We start from the raw sequence: 16,049 nt of genomic DNA, 5'->3' as shown, positions 1-16,049 counted from the left end.
AGAAATTTTGACAGCTGTGTTATAAGTTCTTACCCAGTTCGTACGTTTTATTTGAAAATGTATCAATCCTATAGCTTCTGCAAAAGGACTGGGTCCAAGAAGGTATTTTTCACTACATGACTCACCTCCTAGCTCTGGTGACTGACACTAAGGATGGAGACTTTCCTCAAGAAAGAGGGACCCTCCATAGCCTGGCAATAGCCAAGGAGATTTTTTTCTCTTGGGAATCAGGAGTTGGGGCATGGAGTCAGGTAGATAGTGGTGGGACTTTGAGCCATGTACAAACAAATGAAAGCCAGACAGATTTTGGAGGAAATATCATTTTAAGTAGAGAGAATGGCAAGTGCAAAGGTCCTGAGACAGAAACATGTTAGACATGTTGGAGAAGTAGCAAGAAGACCAATGTATTTGGAATGAAGTGGGTGAAGAGGGAAGCAGAAGTAACTAAGAACAGAGAAGGAGCCAGGAATAGATCAGGCAAAACCTGTAGTAATGGCCTTGGATATTATTTAACATATGATGAGAAGATATTAGAGAATTTTGGTCATGGAGAGAGATAATCTGAAACATATTTGAAAAGTATCATATTGGTTACTGGGTGAAGAATGGATGATAGAGCACAATAATGGAATCAGGGGGTGCAGTTACAAGGCTCTTGCATAGATGCAGGTGAGAGATGAAGGTGTTTTGGTTCACATTATTGTAGAGGTGATGGGAAGCGGTCTAATAAAAGATAGAGCCATAGAGTTTGTTCTTGGATTGGATGCTGGATGTAAGAGAAAGAAAGGAGTCAAGGATGATTGCGAAGGTTTTGGCCTGAGTAATTGGGTGCATGGTGATCTATTTATGGAGAGGAATAGGGTATGTGGAAGGGAGATCCTACATTCAGCTTTGGACATGTCAAATTTGAGGTACATTTTATTCTTCCAAGTTGGATGTGAGACTATGAAATTTAGAACTGGAGATCTATATATTTTAGATCCTCACTTCTGAGATACACATTTTCTGTATATTATTATCTCTGAAACCAGGATATATCCCATTATCATTGGCTGTCAGACAAGTGGCATTTGTGATTTAGCTATGACATCTTCTTTTGACACCTGTTAGTAAGATCAAGAAAATAACGGCATCAATACATCTTTGATTTAATGAAAGATGTCAAACCTGGGGGTATTGGTGTACTGAAAGCCATGAGATTAGCTGACACTATTCAGGAAGTGTTGATAAAAAAGAGAGCTGAGGAATAAGCTTGGGTCATTCCGTTATAGCAAAGTCAGGAAAATAAGGAGCCCGATGAGGGATTTCCAGTCACATAGAGGAAACTGGGAAAATGTGAAGAAAAGATATCCATTATGAAGTCATGAGCAAATGTGAACAAACTACTAGGAGCTTACATATGGTGAGGATTGATTACATGAGATTTAGCCAAGTGAATATCATTGGTAACCTCTGTAAGAATATTCTGGTGGAGTGGTAGGAACAAAGCCTGACTGTTGTGGTTTAAGTAAGAGTGAGGTGAAGTAGAAGTATAAAGTAGGGACCATTTGAAAAGGAATTTTGCTATTAAAAAAAAACAACAGAAAAAGGAGATATATTCTGGAAGGATATGTGGAATTGAAAGGAAGGTCTTTCTTTATTTTTTGAGATGAGAGGAGGGGAAGGGGGAGAGGGAGAGAATCTTAAGCAGGCTCCATACCCAATGTGAAGTCCAACATGGGGCTCTACCTCACGACTCTGAGATCATGACCTGAGCTGAAATCAAGAGTTGGATGCTTAACTGAGCCACCCAGGCACCCACAAAGGAAGGTCTTTAAAGCTAGGATCCCATGCATATTTATCAGTTGATAGGACAGATGCAGCAGTGAAGGAGACATTCAGGGAAGAGTGAAGGTGAGGTGAGGCAGCGACTAATACCTGAGTGGAGTCATCGATATGTGAGGGGGTGGACCAGGAGTACTAGTAGGGGGATTGTCTACCCACAAGATATGGAAGCTTTATCCACAGTAATAGAATGAAAAGGAAAAACTACATAGTTATGGTGAAAATTTTTATGATGAGAACAGTTTTCTTAGGGTGCTTCTGGCTTTAATAATATCTGCTTGTTAATTATTTCTAACTTTAATAAGTCTGGAGGTGGATGGACACAAGACTGGGTCAATCAATGGTGCATATATGATTTCCAGGACCTCCTTTTATCCATCCACTCTGTTGTCCCCAGCTGGCTGGCTTTTCTTCCTTAGGCCTGTTGTATCCTTGGTACCAGATGGTTGTGTGGCACTAGGGAAAAGGAAAGGTCTGTGGAGTAGATATTCAATTGTGTGCCTCAGGAGTTCAGGCACATAGTAACTACATGAAGCGGATTCACCTAGCATTCAGGTTTGCCAGGCAAGTACAATGGAGAGAAAGAGGAATAAATGATTAGAAATTATGGACAAGCAATATCATGTACTGCAAAACTGAACTTGGCAAAAAAGAAAAGTGAGGATGTGAGTCAAGACTTCTAGAGGGGTTGAAGATTGTTTGCGTAATTACTAGAGGAAGTGAACTGGAAAGATAAGATGCAGTGATCAAAGAGTCAGAGGCTCACAACTGTGATCTTCTAAATGATTTCATGAATGGAACAGATCATGGTGGTGAGTAGCTCAGGAGCAGCAGGAAACAGGATGGTTAAAAGTAAGGCCATGAGGAAGTAGAGGCAGGAGCACTGAGTGGGTGACTCCTGTGCTAGGAAAAGCCCTGACAATGGAGCCAGTGATAGCAGTGGTAAAAAGGTCATAAGTGGAGTGGTTTAAATCTTCAATGAACATGAAAAGTGATGGATAGTACCATGGATTGTTGCAATCAGGAGGGTGGTATAATCCGGTATCAAGTGTTTCAAAGAAGTTCAGTTTTGTCTTGTTCTTAAGTGAAGCAGGAGGAATAATGGTCTAAAAGTGTCAGGGATCTACTTCTTGCCCTAAGATGTATGAATGTGGAAGAATAAAAAGCCACTGCTTTCCACAAGGACTATAGGTTTTTCATTAGAACAGGACTATGATGAGAATATGCCTGTAAGTTCCACAGGGTTCAGGGGTAGGGGTGTGGGAATAGATGAGAAATAGGTACCTAAAGATAAGACTATGGAAAGAAATGAGATTAGGAATATACAAAGCTTTAAATTTACTCATCTTTTTTTGGGTTGTCATCTGTGCTTTTGGTGCCATAATTAAGAAATCATTGCTAAATTCAATGTCATAAAACTTTCCCCCTATGTATTTTTCTAAGAGTTTTATACTTGTAGGTCTTATGTTTAAGTTTGATTCATTTTGAGTCAATTTTTATATATGGTGTAAGGTAAGGGTCCAACTTCATTCTTTTGCATGTGGAAATCCAGTTTCCCCAGCACCGTTTATTGAAAAGACCAACCTTTCACCATTGAATCATCTTAGCACCCTTGTTAGAAATCAATTAACCAGATATGTGAGTGTTTATTTCTGGGTTCTGCGTTTTATTCCATTGATCTACGTGTCTATCCTTGTGGAAGTACCACGCTATTTTGTTTACTGTAGTTTTGTAAGTTTTGTTATCAGGAAATATGAGTCCTCCAACTTTGTTCTTTTCAAGATTGTTTTGGTTTGTATATAGGTTTTCATAGGTGTTCATTAGTAGGTTGAGGAGTTCCCTTCTCTTCCTAGTTTGCTCAGAGTTTTTATGAGATGTTAATTTTTGTCAAAGCATTTTCTGCATCTATTGGGATGATCTCATGATGAATTACACTTAGCTCTGAATGTTAAACCAACCTTGAATTCATGGGATAAATCCCAGTTATGCTGTATTATCCTTTCTAATGTTGCTGGAATCCATTTACAAAAACCTTGGCTAAGAATTATTATACCTAATGTTTATGAAGGATTTTGGTTTTAAGTTTTCTTCCAATGTCTTTTTCTGGTTTTGTTATCAGGGTAATACTGTGGGTATCGAATGAAAATTTTTCCTCCTCTTCAATTTTTTGGGAGAGTTTATGTAGAACTGTTTCTACTTCTTTATTAAATATCTAGTAGAACCAGAATCTATCAATGAAACAATCAGGGCCTGGAGATTTCTATTTTGGAAGGTTTTTAAACTGTGAATTCAATGTTGAAAATAGGTATAGTCCTGTTCAGGTTATCTATTTTGTTTTGGCAGCGTATAACTTTCGTGGAATTAGTCCATTTCATATAAATTGTCAAATTTGTATGTATAGAATTTTCCTAGTATTTTCTTACTTTCATTTTTGAAGATTTTATTTTTAAGTAATCTCTACACTCAGCATGGGGCTCGAACTTACAACTCCAAGATCAAGAGTCACATGTTCTACTGACTGAGCCAACTAGGTACCCCTACCTTACTATCCTGTTGGAAGTCTGTGGGGTCTTTACTGGTATCTTCTCTTGTATTCCTGATATTGGTAACCTGTATGTTTTCTCTCTCTCTCTTTCTCTCTCTCTCTCTCTCTCTCTCTCTCTCTCTTTATTGGCAGTCTTATAGATATTTATCTTTTATCTTTTCAAAGGAACACCTTTTAGTTTCAATTACTTTCTCTGTTGTTTTTCTATTTTCAATTTAATTTATTTCTACTCCTGTATTATTTCCTCCTTCCTCCTGTTTTGGATGTATATTGCTTTTCTTTTCCTAGTTTCTTGAAGTGTAAGTTTAGATCCTTGATTTTAGACCTTTCTTCTTTTCTAAGAAAAGCAGCTAATGTTATAAATTTCACATTCATCACTGTTTTAGCTACATCCCACAAATTGTGATGTTATATTTTAATTTTTATTCAATTCAAACAGTTGTATTTCCCTTGAGATTTCTTTGACCTGTGGATTACTTAGAAGTATATTGTTTAATTCCCAAGTGTTTGGAGATCTTCATATTATCTTTCACCGATTTGTAGTTTAATTCTATTATGGTTAGAGAACATACTTTGTAGGAATTCAATTATTTAAAAAAGTTTAAAGATATGTTTTTTGGCCACTGGTTCAGTGGTACTGATTCCCTTCTCCGATTCCCCTGCTCCTTGAATTCTGCCTAGGATTTTAGTTGCTTTCAGTGGGACAGCAGGAGGCTTTTACAGACTCAAGACAGCCTCCCGCGCTGTGTTCTCACCTGTACAGGTGCCCACGGCACACACCCTTGCAGCTCGGTGCAACCCAATCTCCGTAAGTCCTACCACGCCCACAGGTGGTTCAGAACTCAGTGCTGAGCCGGGGACAGGAGTGTGTGCGTGCAGCGGAAATCCCGCCCCCCGGCGCCTGCGGTTGGCCCTGACCGCGAGGGGTGAACCCCTAGGAGGAAGATGAGCAGGGTTGAAGGAAGCAGGAGAGATGGGAGGAAGGGCGAGTGGGCTCCTGTTTTCCATTGGCTGGGCCTGCCTCGTAGACTCTCTGTGATTGGCTGGGCGCGGGGGCGGTAGTCCCGTGTCGGCCCGCCCCTCCGGTCGAAAGAGGCATAGGGATCACCAGCGCCGGCGGAGCCAGCGGCTTCTTGGAGGCTGTGTCCGCACGCCGCCGAAGTCTGGCGGCAGGGCCTTAGCGCTTCAGGTCCTCGTCCCCGGGGGCGGCGAGGGCGGCGAGCCGCTGGGGCGGCGCGGGTCGGGACCCAGGGCACGGTCGAGCTAGGGCGCGGCGGGCGTTGGCGCGGCTGCCGGACCTGGGCCTGCGCGGACCGCCCGCGGCGCGCGTCTTGGGCTGTCTTTCCATTTCAAAGTGATTATTCTTTTGGATTTTTCTGCAGACGTGACTTTTGATTAATTTGTTTCACGCACCACTTACTGGTACGGAATAAGGCAGATGCATGCTACTGTCATTTGTCGTTGAAATGTGGGCTTCCTGTCTTTCCTGTGTTTACCTTTTGGATTTAAGGGAAGGGGATGACATTGTGATTTGGTCTCCTGTGACCGTCCATTCTCAATGTCTTGACGACGTAGTACAGAAACCAGGCAGATTCCGTGTGTGGCTTTTACCTATATTGGAAGTAGGCTTTTTCGTTCCTCCTCCTCCTTCCTGTCTCTCCATCTTTCTCTTCCTTTCTCTTCCTTTCCTTCCCCTCCCCCAACGGTTCTCTTCTCCCATCTTTCTGTGTGTGTGTGTGTGTGTGTGTGTGTGTGTGTGTGTGTTTTCCCGCATTAAACCTTGTGGGAGGGTCTTTGTACAATTCTGAAAAGCTTTAGGTGTTCCAACATTTATATTTTACTTGCAGGACTAACAACTGGGAGGAAGCTGGAGGAAAGATGCCCTCTGATTCTTTCTGTTTGGCTGCCCAGACTCGACTTGACTCCAAATGGTTGAAAACAGATATACAGGTGGGGTTTCCACATGCCTTTTTCTTAGTGTGTTTCTGCCTCCATATTTAATTTTCTGTTTAAAGCTTTATATGGGATAAGTAAGAGGATGCAGATCAGATCTCACCATGGTAGAGAAGCAGGTTTATTTCCTATAATTTAAAATGTACTTTTATTGTATCAGTTTTTATAGACTGTGGCTACATTTTAATTGAAGTTATGTGTTATTCTCAAGAAACTTGAGATCTGATTATGCAAACATTTTTCCTATTACTATTTTTAACAGGTCTGTGTTATTCTTAAGTATACCTTGGTGATATTCAGTGATAGTTTTTGAGATGTTCAGATAGGAGGGGAAGTGACATGTAGTAATTTATTATGCCCTGCAGAGACTCACAGGACCCTGTGTTTGTGTTCCTGGAGAGACAAGAGTTCATTTGAGCTGTTTATTTAGTATTTGTGAGTGGTCGTATTAATAGGAAGTGCTCAGGTTTTCACATAAAGAATGTGTGGAAACAAAATGTTGGCCTTAGACTTTCTAATGTTTTGATTTAATAATGTAATTGCAAGCTTGTCCAGACATTGTCAAATAAATAATAGCAGTAATGTTTCTGTAGACTTTTTTTTTTTTTTTTCCACAAGTTAGTTTTCTTTGTAAATGGTTTGTAAAAACTACTTTTGTTAACTCCATATTAACAGGAAAAAGAAGTGTCTGAAATATTTTGTAGTATATGTGGGTTTTCTTTCTCTTTCCTGAGGTTAACTGTTTTAAATATTTATCAAGTAATCTACCTTTTTCAGTATGATCTTGCACAGTTTATCAAGAGTCATATATTCTGTAAGCACTTGATCATAGATACTTGAAATATTATTGCCCTTCCTTTTTTTTTTTTTCTTTTAAAATTTTTATTTAAATTCTAGTTAGTTAACATACAGTGCAGCATAGGTTTCAGGAGTAGAATTCAGTGATTCATCACTTACATACAACATCCAGTGCTCATCATAACAAATGTCTTCCTTAGTACCCATCACCTATCTAGCCCATCCCCCACCGACCTCCCTCCCCTCAGTTCTCTATCTTTAACAGTCTTTTATAGTTTGTTTCTCTTTTTCTCTTTTTATTCCCCCCCATATGTTCATTTGTTTTGTTTTTTAAACTCCACATGAGTGAAATCATGTGGTATTTGTTTTTCTCTGACTTATTTTGCTTAACATAATAACACTCTACCTCGATCCACGTCACTGTGCAAGATTTCTTTCTTTATGATGGCTTAGTAATATTCCACTGTGTATTATGTATTTGTGTGTGTGTATACACACACACACACACACACATATAACATAGATGTATACGTACATATATATACACTACCACATTTTCTTTATCTATTTTGTATTCATCAGTCAGGGACATTAGGGCTGTCTCCATAATGTGGCTATTGTTGATAATGCTGCTATAAACAATGGGGTGCATGTACCCCTTTGAATCTGTTTTTGTATCCTTTGGGTAAATACCTATTAGTGCAGATGCTGGATTGTAGGATAGTTCTATTTTTAACATTTTGAGAAATCTCCATGCTATTTTCCAGAGTGGCTGCACCAGTTTGCATTCCCACCAACAGTTATTGCCCTTTCTTAGTTTTTTTTTTTCTTAAGTGTTGAGTCTCAAGTCATGATCTCATGGTTTATGGGATTGAGCCTTGTGTTGGGCTCTGCGCTGGCAGCACAGAGGCTGCTTGGGGTTCTTCTTTCCCTCTCTCTCTGCCCTTCTCCCGCTCACATGTGCACGTGCTCTCTTCTCTCTCAAAAATAAATAAATAAACATTAAAAAAAAAGTGTTGAGGCCTAGTAGGTATGAGAGCCAAGTGCTTAGAACTATGTTGTGGATTTTGGGATTGTTATTAATGGTAAAATGTTAGATTAAAGCACAAAGAATTGGGTTATGAATTGGCATAGTAGTGACTCTTTTGGTTTGTTATTGTTTAAACGTTGCCTTTTATTTGGCAATTACTGTTCATTTTCTTTTGTTATTTTTTTAAAAAGTGGGGTTGTGGGAGGTAAGATGAGTAATTTCTTATTTCTGAAATCTTGAGATTCAGGGAAACTGATTTTAAGGCTTGTTTTTTAAATTAGTGTTTTTGTATTTTGCAAAACTTGTTGAAGTAAAGAACTTTATCTCATGAAGTTTTTCTTTTCTTTTTAATCACTATTGAATAACTGCTTAATATGAGTTTTAACATCTTGATCTAAAACCAGTTTAATGCTGAGTTTAGTGCCTATGATGATTCAGGCAGATATGCTTAAAAAGAAACACTGCTTATGCTTTAGAGTGCTTACTATTTTCCTTTTGATTTAATGTAACATACGGTACTTGGCCCTTCATAGACATTTCAAATATTAGTCAAAGTCATGCAAACTTATCCCAGGAGTAAGTGAAGAGATCTATGTTTTGGAGAGTGCACCAGAGGGAAAATGTGTTTTAGGTATTGAAGCCACTTAATATCATGAAAAAGGTGATCGTGGACCTTGGTTATATATAGTTTCTCAAGCATTGCTTATTATATGTGAGGAATAAATGTCGTTTTACCCTAAGAAATGACTTAGACATAGTTTTACTCTTTGGAATCCTTCCCGCAGACACATTGCAGATGCAAGCCTTGTACCGATAGGTTTTACCCTCTCTACCAACTGGAGTGGGAAGTGCCCCATTTCTTAGGTAGAGCTTTTGTATTGGGAACAAAATTGATAACTGGTTAATTAATATTATGTGGGGTAGAAACATATGTTTCTTAACCATAGGATTTAGCAAATCTATTTTCTACAGCTGTTTTTGTTTGAAATGTCCTTGAGGTTTTTAGCAACTTTAGAAAAGAAAAATTTTTAAAGGCTATGAAAACTTTTAATATGTGTATATTATGAAAAGCATGGACACTGATCCTAGACTTTCTTGTTAAATGTGTCAGGCCTAGGGTGTTGCAACGAGCTGCCCCTAATGGAGTGACAATTGTATGGCAGGCGTATATCTGGCTTTTACATATATAATGCTTTTTACGTTTCCTTAAAATTTTTTTTTTAATGTTTATTTATTTTTGAGAGAGAGACACATACAGAGTGTGAGCAGGGGAGGGGCAGAGAGAGAGGGAGACATAGAATGTGAAGCAGGCTCTAGGCTCTGAGCTGTCAGCACAGAGCCGGACATAGGCCCGAACTCACTAACCACGAGGTCATGACCTGAGCCGAAGTCGGACGCTTAACTGAGCCACCCAGGCACTCCTGCTTTTTATGTTTTTGATACTCTTCTTTTTTTTTCTTTTAGAATTAAAAAAAAAATTTTTTTTAACATTTTATTTATTTTTGAGAGACAGAGCCCAAGTAGGGGAGGGGCAGAGAGAGACACACACACAAAATCTGAAGCAGGCTCCAGGCTCTAAGCTGTCAGTACAGAGCCTGATGCAGAGCTTGAACCCACAAACCACGAGATCATGACCTGAGCTGAAGTTGGATGCTTAACCAACTGAGCTAGCCGGGTGCCCCTTCAATACTCTTTTCTGATTGTTGTGTGGAGTACTTTGAATCGGCAGTTCTTCACAACTCTCTTGAAGAGTCAATAACATACAGAGCTAAGAGATGTTATCTACATAATCACTACCGTTACCATTTTTTATATTTAAAGTAAAAGTCCTGTTTGATGTGATTGGTAGTTTCTCAGTGAACTGAAAAGTCAATTAAGCAAAGGAACTATAAAAAATAGTTTTTTTTAAAGGTATATGATACCTTAAAACCTTTTTATTCTTTTTTTTTTTTTTTCCTTAAATTTGATTCAAGAGATAGAGAGCAAAAGGGAGAGGGGTAGAGAAAGCAAGAGGGAGAGAGAGAATCTCAAGCAGGCTCTACACTATCAGTGCAGAGCCCTATGCAGGGCTCCATCCTATGAACCCGGAGATGATGACCTGAGCTGATATCAAGAGTTGGATGCCTAACTGACTGAGACACCCAGGTACTCCAAGAGCTTTTTATTCTTAAATCATATATGCACATTTATTTGCTAGTCTTGATGTAAGGCTAAGGGTATGTCTTTGAGCATGGTCCAAGAATGGTATTATCCTTTTCTTGCATAATCTGTACTCAGATTAATCTCCTTACAGTTTCTATTTTTGGGTTCTTTGAAGTAGAGCATGAAATTAGATATGTATGATGCAATTTTTTTTTAACTTTTTATTTCGAAGTAATTATAGACTTATAGGAAGTTGCAAAGAAAGTGGAGATGTCACTGTATACTCTTCACCCAGACTCCCCCAGTGGTTACATCTTATATAACTATAGTACAGTATCAAAACGAGGAAATTGACATTGGTACAATGTGTATATAGTTCTCTGCCAATCATGTAATTATACCACAAAGATCTGCCTCTTGCTCCTGTATAGTCACACCCTCCTTACCCCACCATCTCTGACCCCTGGCAATCACTAGTCTGTTTTCCATCTTTTTAATTTTGTCATTTTGAGAATGTCATATGGTAATGTGACCTTTTGAGATTGGTTTTGTTCATGGTGTAATGCCCTTGAGGTCCATCAAAGTTGTTGAGTATATTAATAACTAAACTCGAATCATTTGTCTCTTCTAATCATCAATTTAAAATGAATAAAGATAAGTTAAATATTAAATAAACATAAAATTATTACATGTATATACTGTCACTTTATGCTTGGAAATATCAGTACCTTAAAGAACATAAAAGTGATCATCTTGGTAAATTCTATTCTCAGGTTTTCCAGTTGACAGATGAGATGTAGAAATAAAAGAATTTTGTAAATACAGGTAACTTAATATTCATAATGGTATCTTTTGATTAATTTCTTGTCTATAGGATAGGTAGCATACCTCACTTTTTTTTTATTGATGAATTTGGTTATTTGTCTTTTTCTCTGTATTTTGGATTTATTTTATCAGAGCTTTATACATATTGTTAGTCTTTTAAAAAAAAAATAACTGTTCTTAGAAAAGACTAATAATGTTTATAAGGAGAATATAATAAGGTTACCATCACACATTGACCGCAAGACTTTTTTGCAGAAGAAGATTGAGTAACACATTTATGGCACCCTCTAAGAAAAAAAAATGTGAGCCAAGGATGTTATATTCTAGTAAAACTGACTTTTCAGGTAAAAAAGGCACAACTTTATCAATGAACGAATATTGTTCCCATGAGCTCTTCCTGAGGAAGCTAGTAGAGAAGGATCTTTAGATGACTTAATGACTATAGACTGGCATGAAGACTCTTGGTTATTTGTGGAGCCTGGAATAAATGAGTTTTAAAAGGGAGAGAGCATATTATGTAATTGCTGTAAGCTTAGACATGGTACATTATAGTATAACTGTTCTGCCAGTATCTAATCTATTAATGATACGCATCGAAAATTTCACTTTAGGTGTTGTATTTCATTTGGGGTTCCATTCAGGTCCTTTTTATATCTTCCATTTCACTTGTCATCAGGTTCATATTTTCATATTTGTGAGCCTATGGACATATCTATATAATAATGCTTTTAATGTTCTTGTCTGCTAATTCTATTATCTGTCACATCTAGCTTTATTTCTATTGATTGCTTCCGTTGTTTCCATTGATTGATTGCTTTGATTATGGAGCATTTTGTATGCCAGGACATCATAAATATTATGTTATTCTGTGCTGGCTTTTGTTTTATTTATTTTTTTTATTGAATGCTGGACATTATAAATATTGTATTCTGTGCTGGATTTTTTTTTTTTTTTTAAAGAGCATTAGTTTGTCTGGCATGCATGTAGGTTAGTTGGGATCAACTTAACTTTTTTAAAGCTTGATTCTCAGGTTTTTTCAGGCTGATGTAGCACAGCCTCTAGTCATGTGCTAATTTATCTGCCTTACTAAGGCAATACCCTCCTTAGGACTCTTCCTAATGCTCAGTGTGTTGGGTGCTTTTTTCATTCTGTTTGGTAGAAACATAGGCTTTTCTCAGACTGGAAATCATGGGAATTCTGCCCACTTCTTTCTAGAGCTTCTTTCCCTAGCCTTGATAATTTTTTCAACTATCGGTATTCAGCCCAAGACTCAAAGTGTCCCCTCTGCCCATCTCTAGGGATCATTCTCTGCAGCTCCCCCTTCACCTGTATTCTTGTCATTTTAACCTACTTATAGCTGAACTGTCTCCTCAATTCAGCAAGACCTCTGGGCTCTATTCGGATTCCCCTTTCCTGTGCTGCATCCTGGAAGCTGCTTCTAGGCAGTAAGCTTGGGCAGTTGTAGGACTTCATTTGTTGCCCTTCTCAGGGGTCATAGCCCTGGGCTGTTGTTGTCCAGTGTTTGAAAACAGCTGTTTGATGTATTTTGTCTGGTTTTGTAGTTGATTACAGTAGAGAGGTAATTCCTAAACAAGTTAATCCTTCACCGGCAGAAGCAGCATAGGCCTTCCTAATCTGCTTTTAATCTCATTCAGAGTTCTTAATTATCGATAATGTATTTTTTTGATTCTAGAATTTCCATTTTTGTTTAAATGGATTTTATTGAGTGCAGTTATATTTAGTAAGGTACATCTATTTTAAATGTTTAGTTTCAAGTGTTTTGGCATTTTTTTTCCTTCCTTTATAGTTTCTTTGACTGCGTCTTCCCTTCCCTCTGGGCTGGCACCCCAGCATACCCATGGGCTGCCCTTCCCCTGCAGTCTTGGATATAATGCCACCAATAGCATGTGGGTTATGGCTTCCCAACTGCCTACCATGGAGCCAATGACACAGCCTACAAGGTGGTGGGAGAGCAGGATCTAGCTCCCCATGGACTGAACATTCATCTCTCGACAAGGAGAGATAAAGGAACTGGTATTTTAATTTATTTCTTTTTTCTTCTCTCCTTGGATTGTTGATGGTTTCTTTTTGCAAACCTAGTAGAAGAGCCCCACATGCCTAGTGAATGTGCCCAGTCAACAACCTGCTGTATCTGCTATTCACTGTGGAGTAGGGCCTTTTTCTGTAAAGGGCTAGATGGTAAATTTTTCTGTGAGCCGTGTGTTCTTTGTAACAACTACTTACCTCTGCCATTGTCATGCCACACATAATATATAACCAGTATGTCTGGGTTCCATTAAAGCTTTATTGGTACTGAAGTTTGAGTGTCATAATTTTCATGTGTGACAAAATATTTTCCTTGACTATTTTTCAGCCATTGAAAAATGTAAGAACCATTTTTGGTTTGTGGGCCATATGAAATCAGGTAGTGGGCCAGATTTGGCCTGTGGGTTAGGCCTTAGTTTGCTTACCCCTGTGGTAACGTGCTGTATCTTATGCTTCATGTATTCTCTTGTCCCCCTTTCCCCTGCCTCTCACTGCCCTGGGCTGACATCTGCCAAGTAAAGTGTCAGGACTTTAATCTATTGCTCAGGCTCTTCTTTTTAGGACAGTCTGTGTCTATATTTCTATCTTTTGCATCTGCTCTTGGTCTGTTTCTATTGTCTTCTATACATTTTTTTTCCATTTTTCTGTCACATTATCTTGCCTTATCCATTATTATTTTTGTTTGAGTTCCAGATAACTGTGTATGAAAAATTATTGTGATGATTTGAGGCTCTGGCTCTGGGTGACAGTTTCCTCCTCTGGAGGGGAATCTATCAGTCCAGTTGCACTAGCAGTCCCAGGTCACTGCAGAGAAGTTGAGAACTGAGATGAATCAAAACTGGGCTTCTTCCCTAGGAATGCCATCTGCTCCCACTTCACCCCTGTTTCTGGTGTGTGTGGCCCTTCGAGGTTTTGCTCAGAGCAAGGTTTATTTACTAGGCCTTTACCCCATGAGGACCCTGGCTGCAGCCTGTCCCCCAGCAGCTCTGCTCAGCTATTGGCTTAGTCCTGCTCACAGAATTGGCAAGTGCCTTTTGGGGAAGCAGACTTAGGTTCTTTGGGCTGTACTTCTCTCTTGGGTCTCAGGCCTCCTATTCCTGGCTGCCTGATGTCTTAAAACAGGTGTACTTTATATTTCTATCTGACCTTCCTTGGCTTACTTTTTTTTTTTTTTTTTTTAACGTTTATTTATTTTTGAGACAGAGAGAGACAGAGCATGAATGGGGGAGGGTCAGAGGGAGGGAGACACAGAATCCGAAACAGGCTCCAGGCTCTGAGCTGTCAGCACAGAGCCCGACGCGGGGCTCGAACTCACAGGCTGTGAGATCATGACCTGAGCCGAAGTCGGCTGCCCAACCGACTGAGCCACCCAGGCGCCCCAGTTGGCTTACTTTTTAAGTGCATTCTCTCTCTGTCTCTCTCTCTCTCTGTCTCTCTCTCTCTCTCTCTTTTTTTTTTTTTTTTTTGGTATCTCTAAGCTCTAAACACCAATGTTATTCAACTGGGACTGCATCCAAAGACATTGATGCAGTCACCTTGTGGGTAATCCCAGTGTGCAGTTGGGGTTGAGGATGCTGGTTACTCTCTCTCCTTGGGCGTTGGCATTTCCTCCAGGTCTTGATCCTATATCCCACTTGCTGATGACTCTCAAATTTGGATCTCTAGTCCTGAACACTCTGTTAACATCTGGATTTGTATTTGCAGTGTGTATGTGTGTGTGTCTGTGAGTGTGCATACAAGTATATGCATGTGTGCATGGAGAGAGGATCTCGGTGTTCATGTTCATAGTTAGTGCAAATCTCAGTGGTTAACACTGAGTTAGTTCTCTCTCATTCTGATTCTATCCCTACCTTTTTTTCCATTTGTCTCATCTGTCTCATTTGATCTGAAATGTCTTAAGTGCTTTACTTTCCTTGTCTTAGTTTAGGCTGTCATCCTTTTTTGGGGTGACTCTTGGCAAAAGGCTCCAAAGTTATTTTCTTTGTTTCTAGTTTCTTCTTCTGTCTCTATCCGTTGCACTGATAGTGAGTTACGCCTTAAATGATGATCATTTATTCCCTGGACCACCTAAAGATGCCATGTAACTGCTGGAGGCACACATGAGGCTGGTTAATCTGACTCCTGTTTGCGTCCCAGGCTATGTGGCTGTGTGGAAGCTGGACTGAACCCTGGCAGTGTTAGCTGCCCTCCTCTTACCTAAATGAGTAGATGGGCCAGGCTTTTCCCTTCCCTTATTAAAACAACAGGGGTGCTGAATATTTGTGGCTCACTCTTTAGGAAGGAGTTTCCTTTTCTCCCTGCCAGTTGATACTTTTATCTTTTTTTCTTCTTTTAATTTTTGTAAATGTTTATTTATTTTTTTTGAGAGAGAGATACAGTGTGAGCAGGGGAGGAGCAGAGAGAGAGGGAGACACAGAATCTGAAGCAGCTCCAGGCTCTGGATTGTCAGCACAGAGCCTGATTCAGGGCTCGAACTCACCGCGAGATCATGACCTGAGTTGAAGTTGGAAGCTTAACTGACTAAGCCATCCAGGTGTCCCAAGAGTCATATATTTTCGTTCTAAGTGTGTTTATGGCAGTTATCTTGTTAGTAAGGTGAACAAATAAAATATGAGGGCTGAAAGAAAGCTGTTGCTTCTATGAAAACTAAGTTGGATGCTGAATTGGTTTTCTCTTGCTGTATAACAAGTCACTGGCCACAAATTTAGCACCTTAAAACAACTCATGTTTATTCTCTCTCTGAGTTTCTGTGGGTCAGGAGTCTGGCCACAGCTTAGCTGGGCCCTCTGCTTTGGGTCTAATAGGCTGCATGAAATCAGGGTGTGGGCCATGGTGTGCTCTCATTAGTGTCCTCTTTGTCAGAATTTAGTTCGTTGCAGTTGGGGG

At 39.4% G+C, this 16,049-nt stretch overlaps 1 protein-coding gene across 4 annotated transcripts in view; it reads left to right on the top strand.

Moving 5' to 3' along the window:
- Window positions 1–5,445: 5,445 nt before the first annotated feature.
- HERC2 (HECT and RLD domain containing E3 ubiquitin protein ligase 2) overlaps window positions 5,446–16,049 on the top strand; it is a 270,781-nt gene continuing 260,177 nt past the window's right edge. Inside the window, exons 1-3 of one of the 4 annotated variants that reach the window (XM_058736914.1) lie at window positions 5,446–5,558; window positions 5,752–5,791; window positions 6,217–6,319. In XM_058736914.1, coding sequence (XP_058592897.1) covers window positions 6,248–6,319 — 72 coding nt within the window. In that variant the 5' untranslated portion in view covers window positions 5,446–5,558; window positions 5,752–5,791; window positions 6,217–6,247. Of the gene's footprint in view, window positions 5,792–6,216; window positions 6,320–16,049 lie in introns of all 4 variants that reach the window. The other 3 variants (XM_058736915.1, XM_058736917.1, XM_058736918.1) reach the window with 3 other exon arrangements.

This window comes from Neofelis nebulosa, chromosome 7 (assembly GCF_028018385.1).
Source record: "Neofelis nebulosa isolate mNeoNeb1 chromosome 7, mNeoNeb1.pri, whole genome shotgun sequence".
In the NCBI taxonomy this organism is placed as follows: domain Eukaryota; kingdom Metazoa; phylum Chordata; class Mammalia; order Carnivora; family Felidae; genus Neofelis; species Neofelis nebulosa.
The sequence above is the reverse complement of the archived record's forward strand: the minus strand, read 5'-3'. Positions and strand labels throughout refer to the sequence as shown.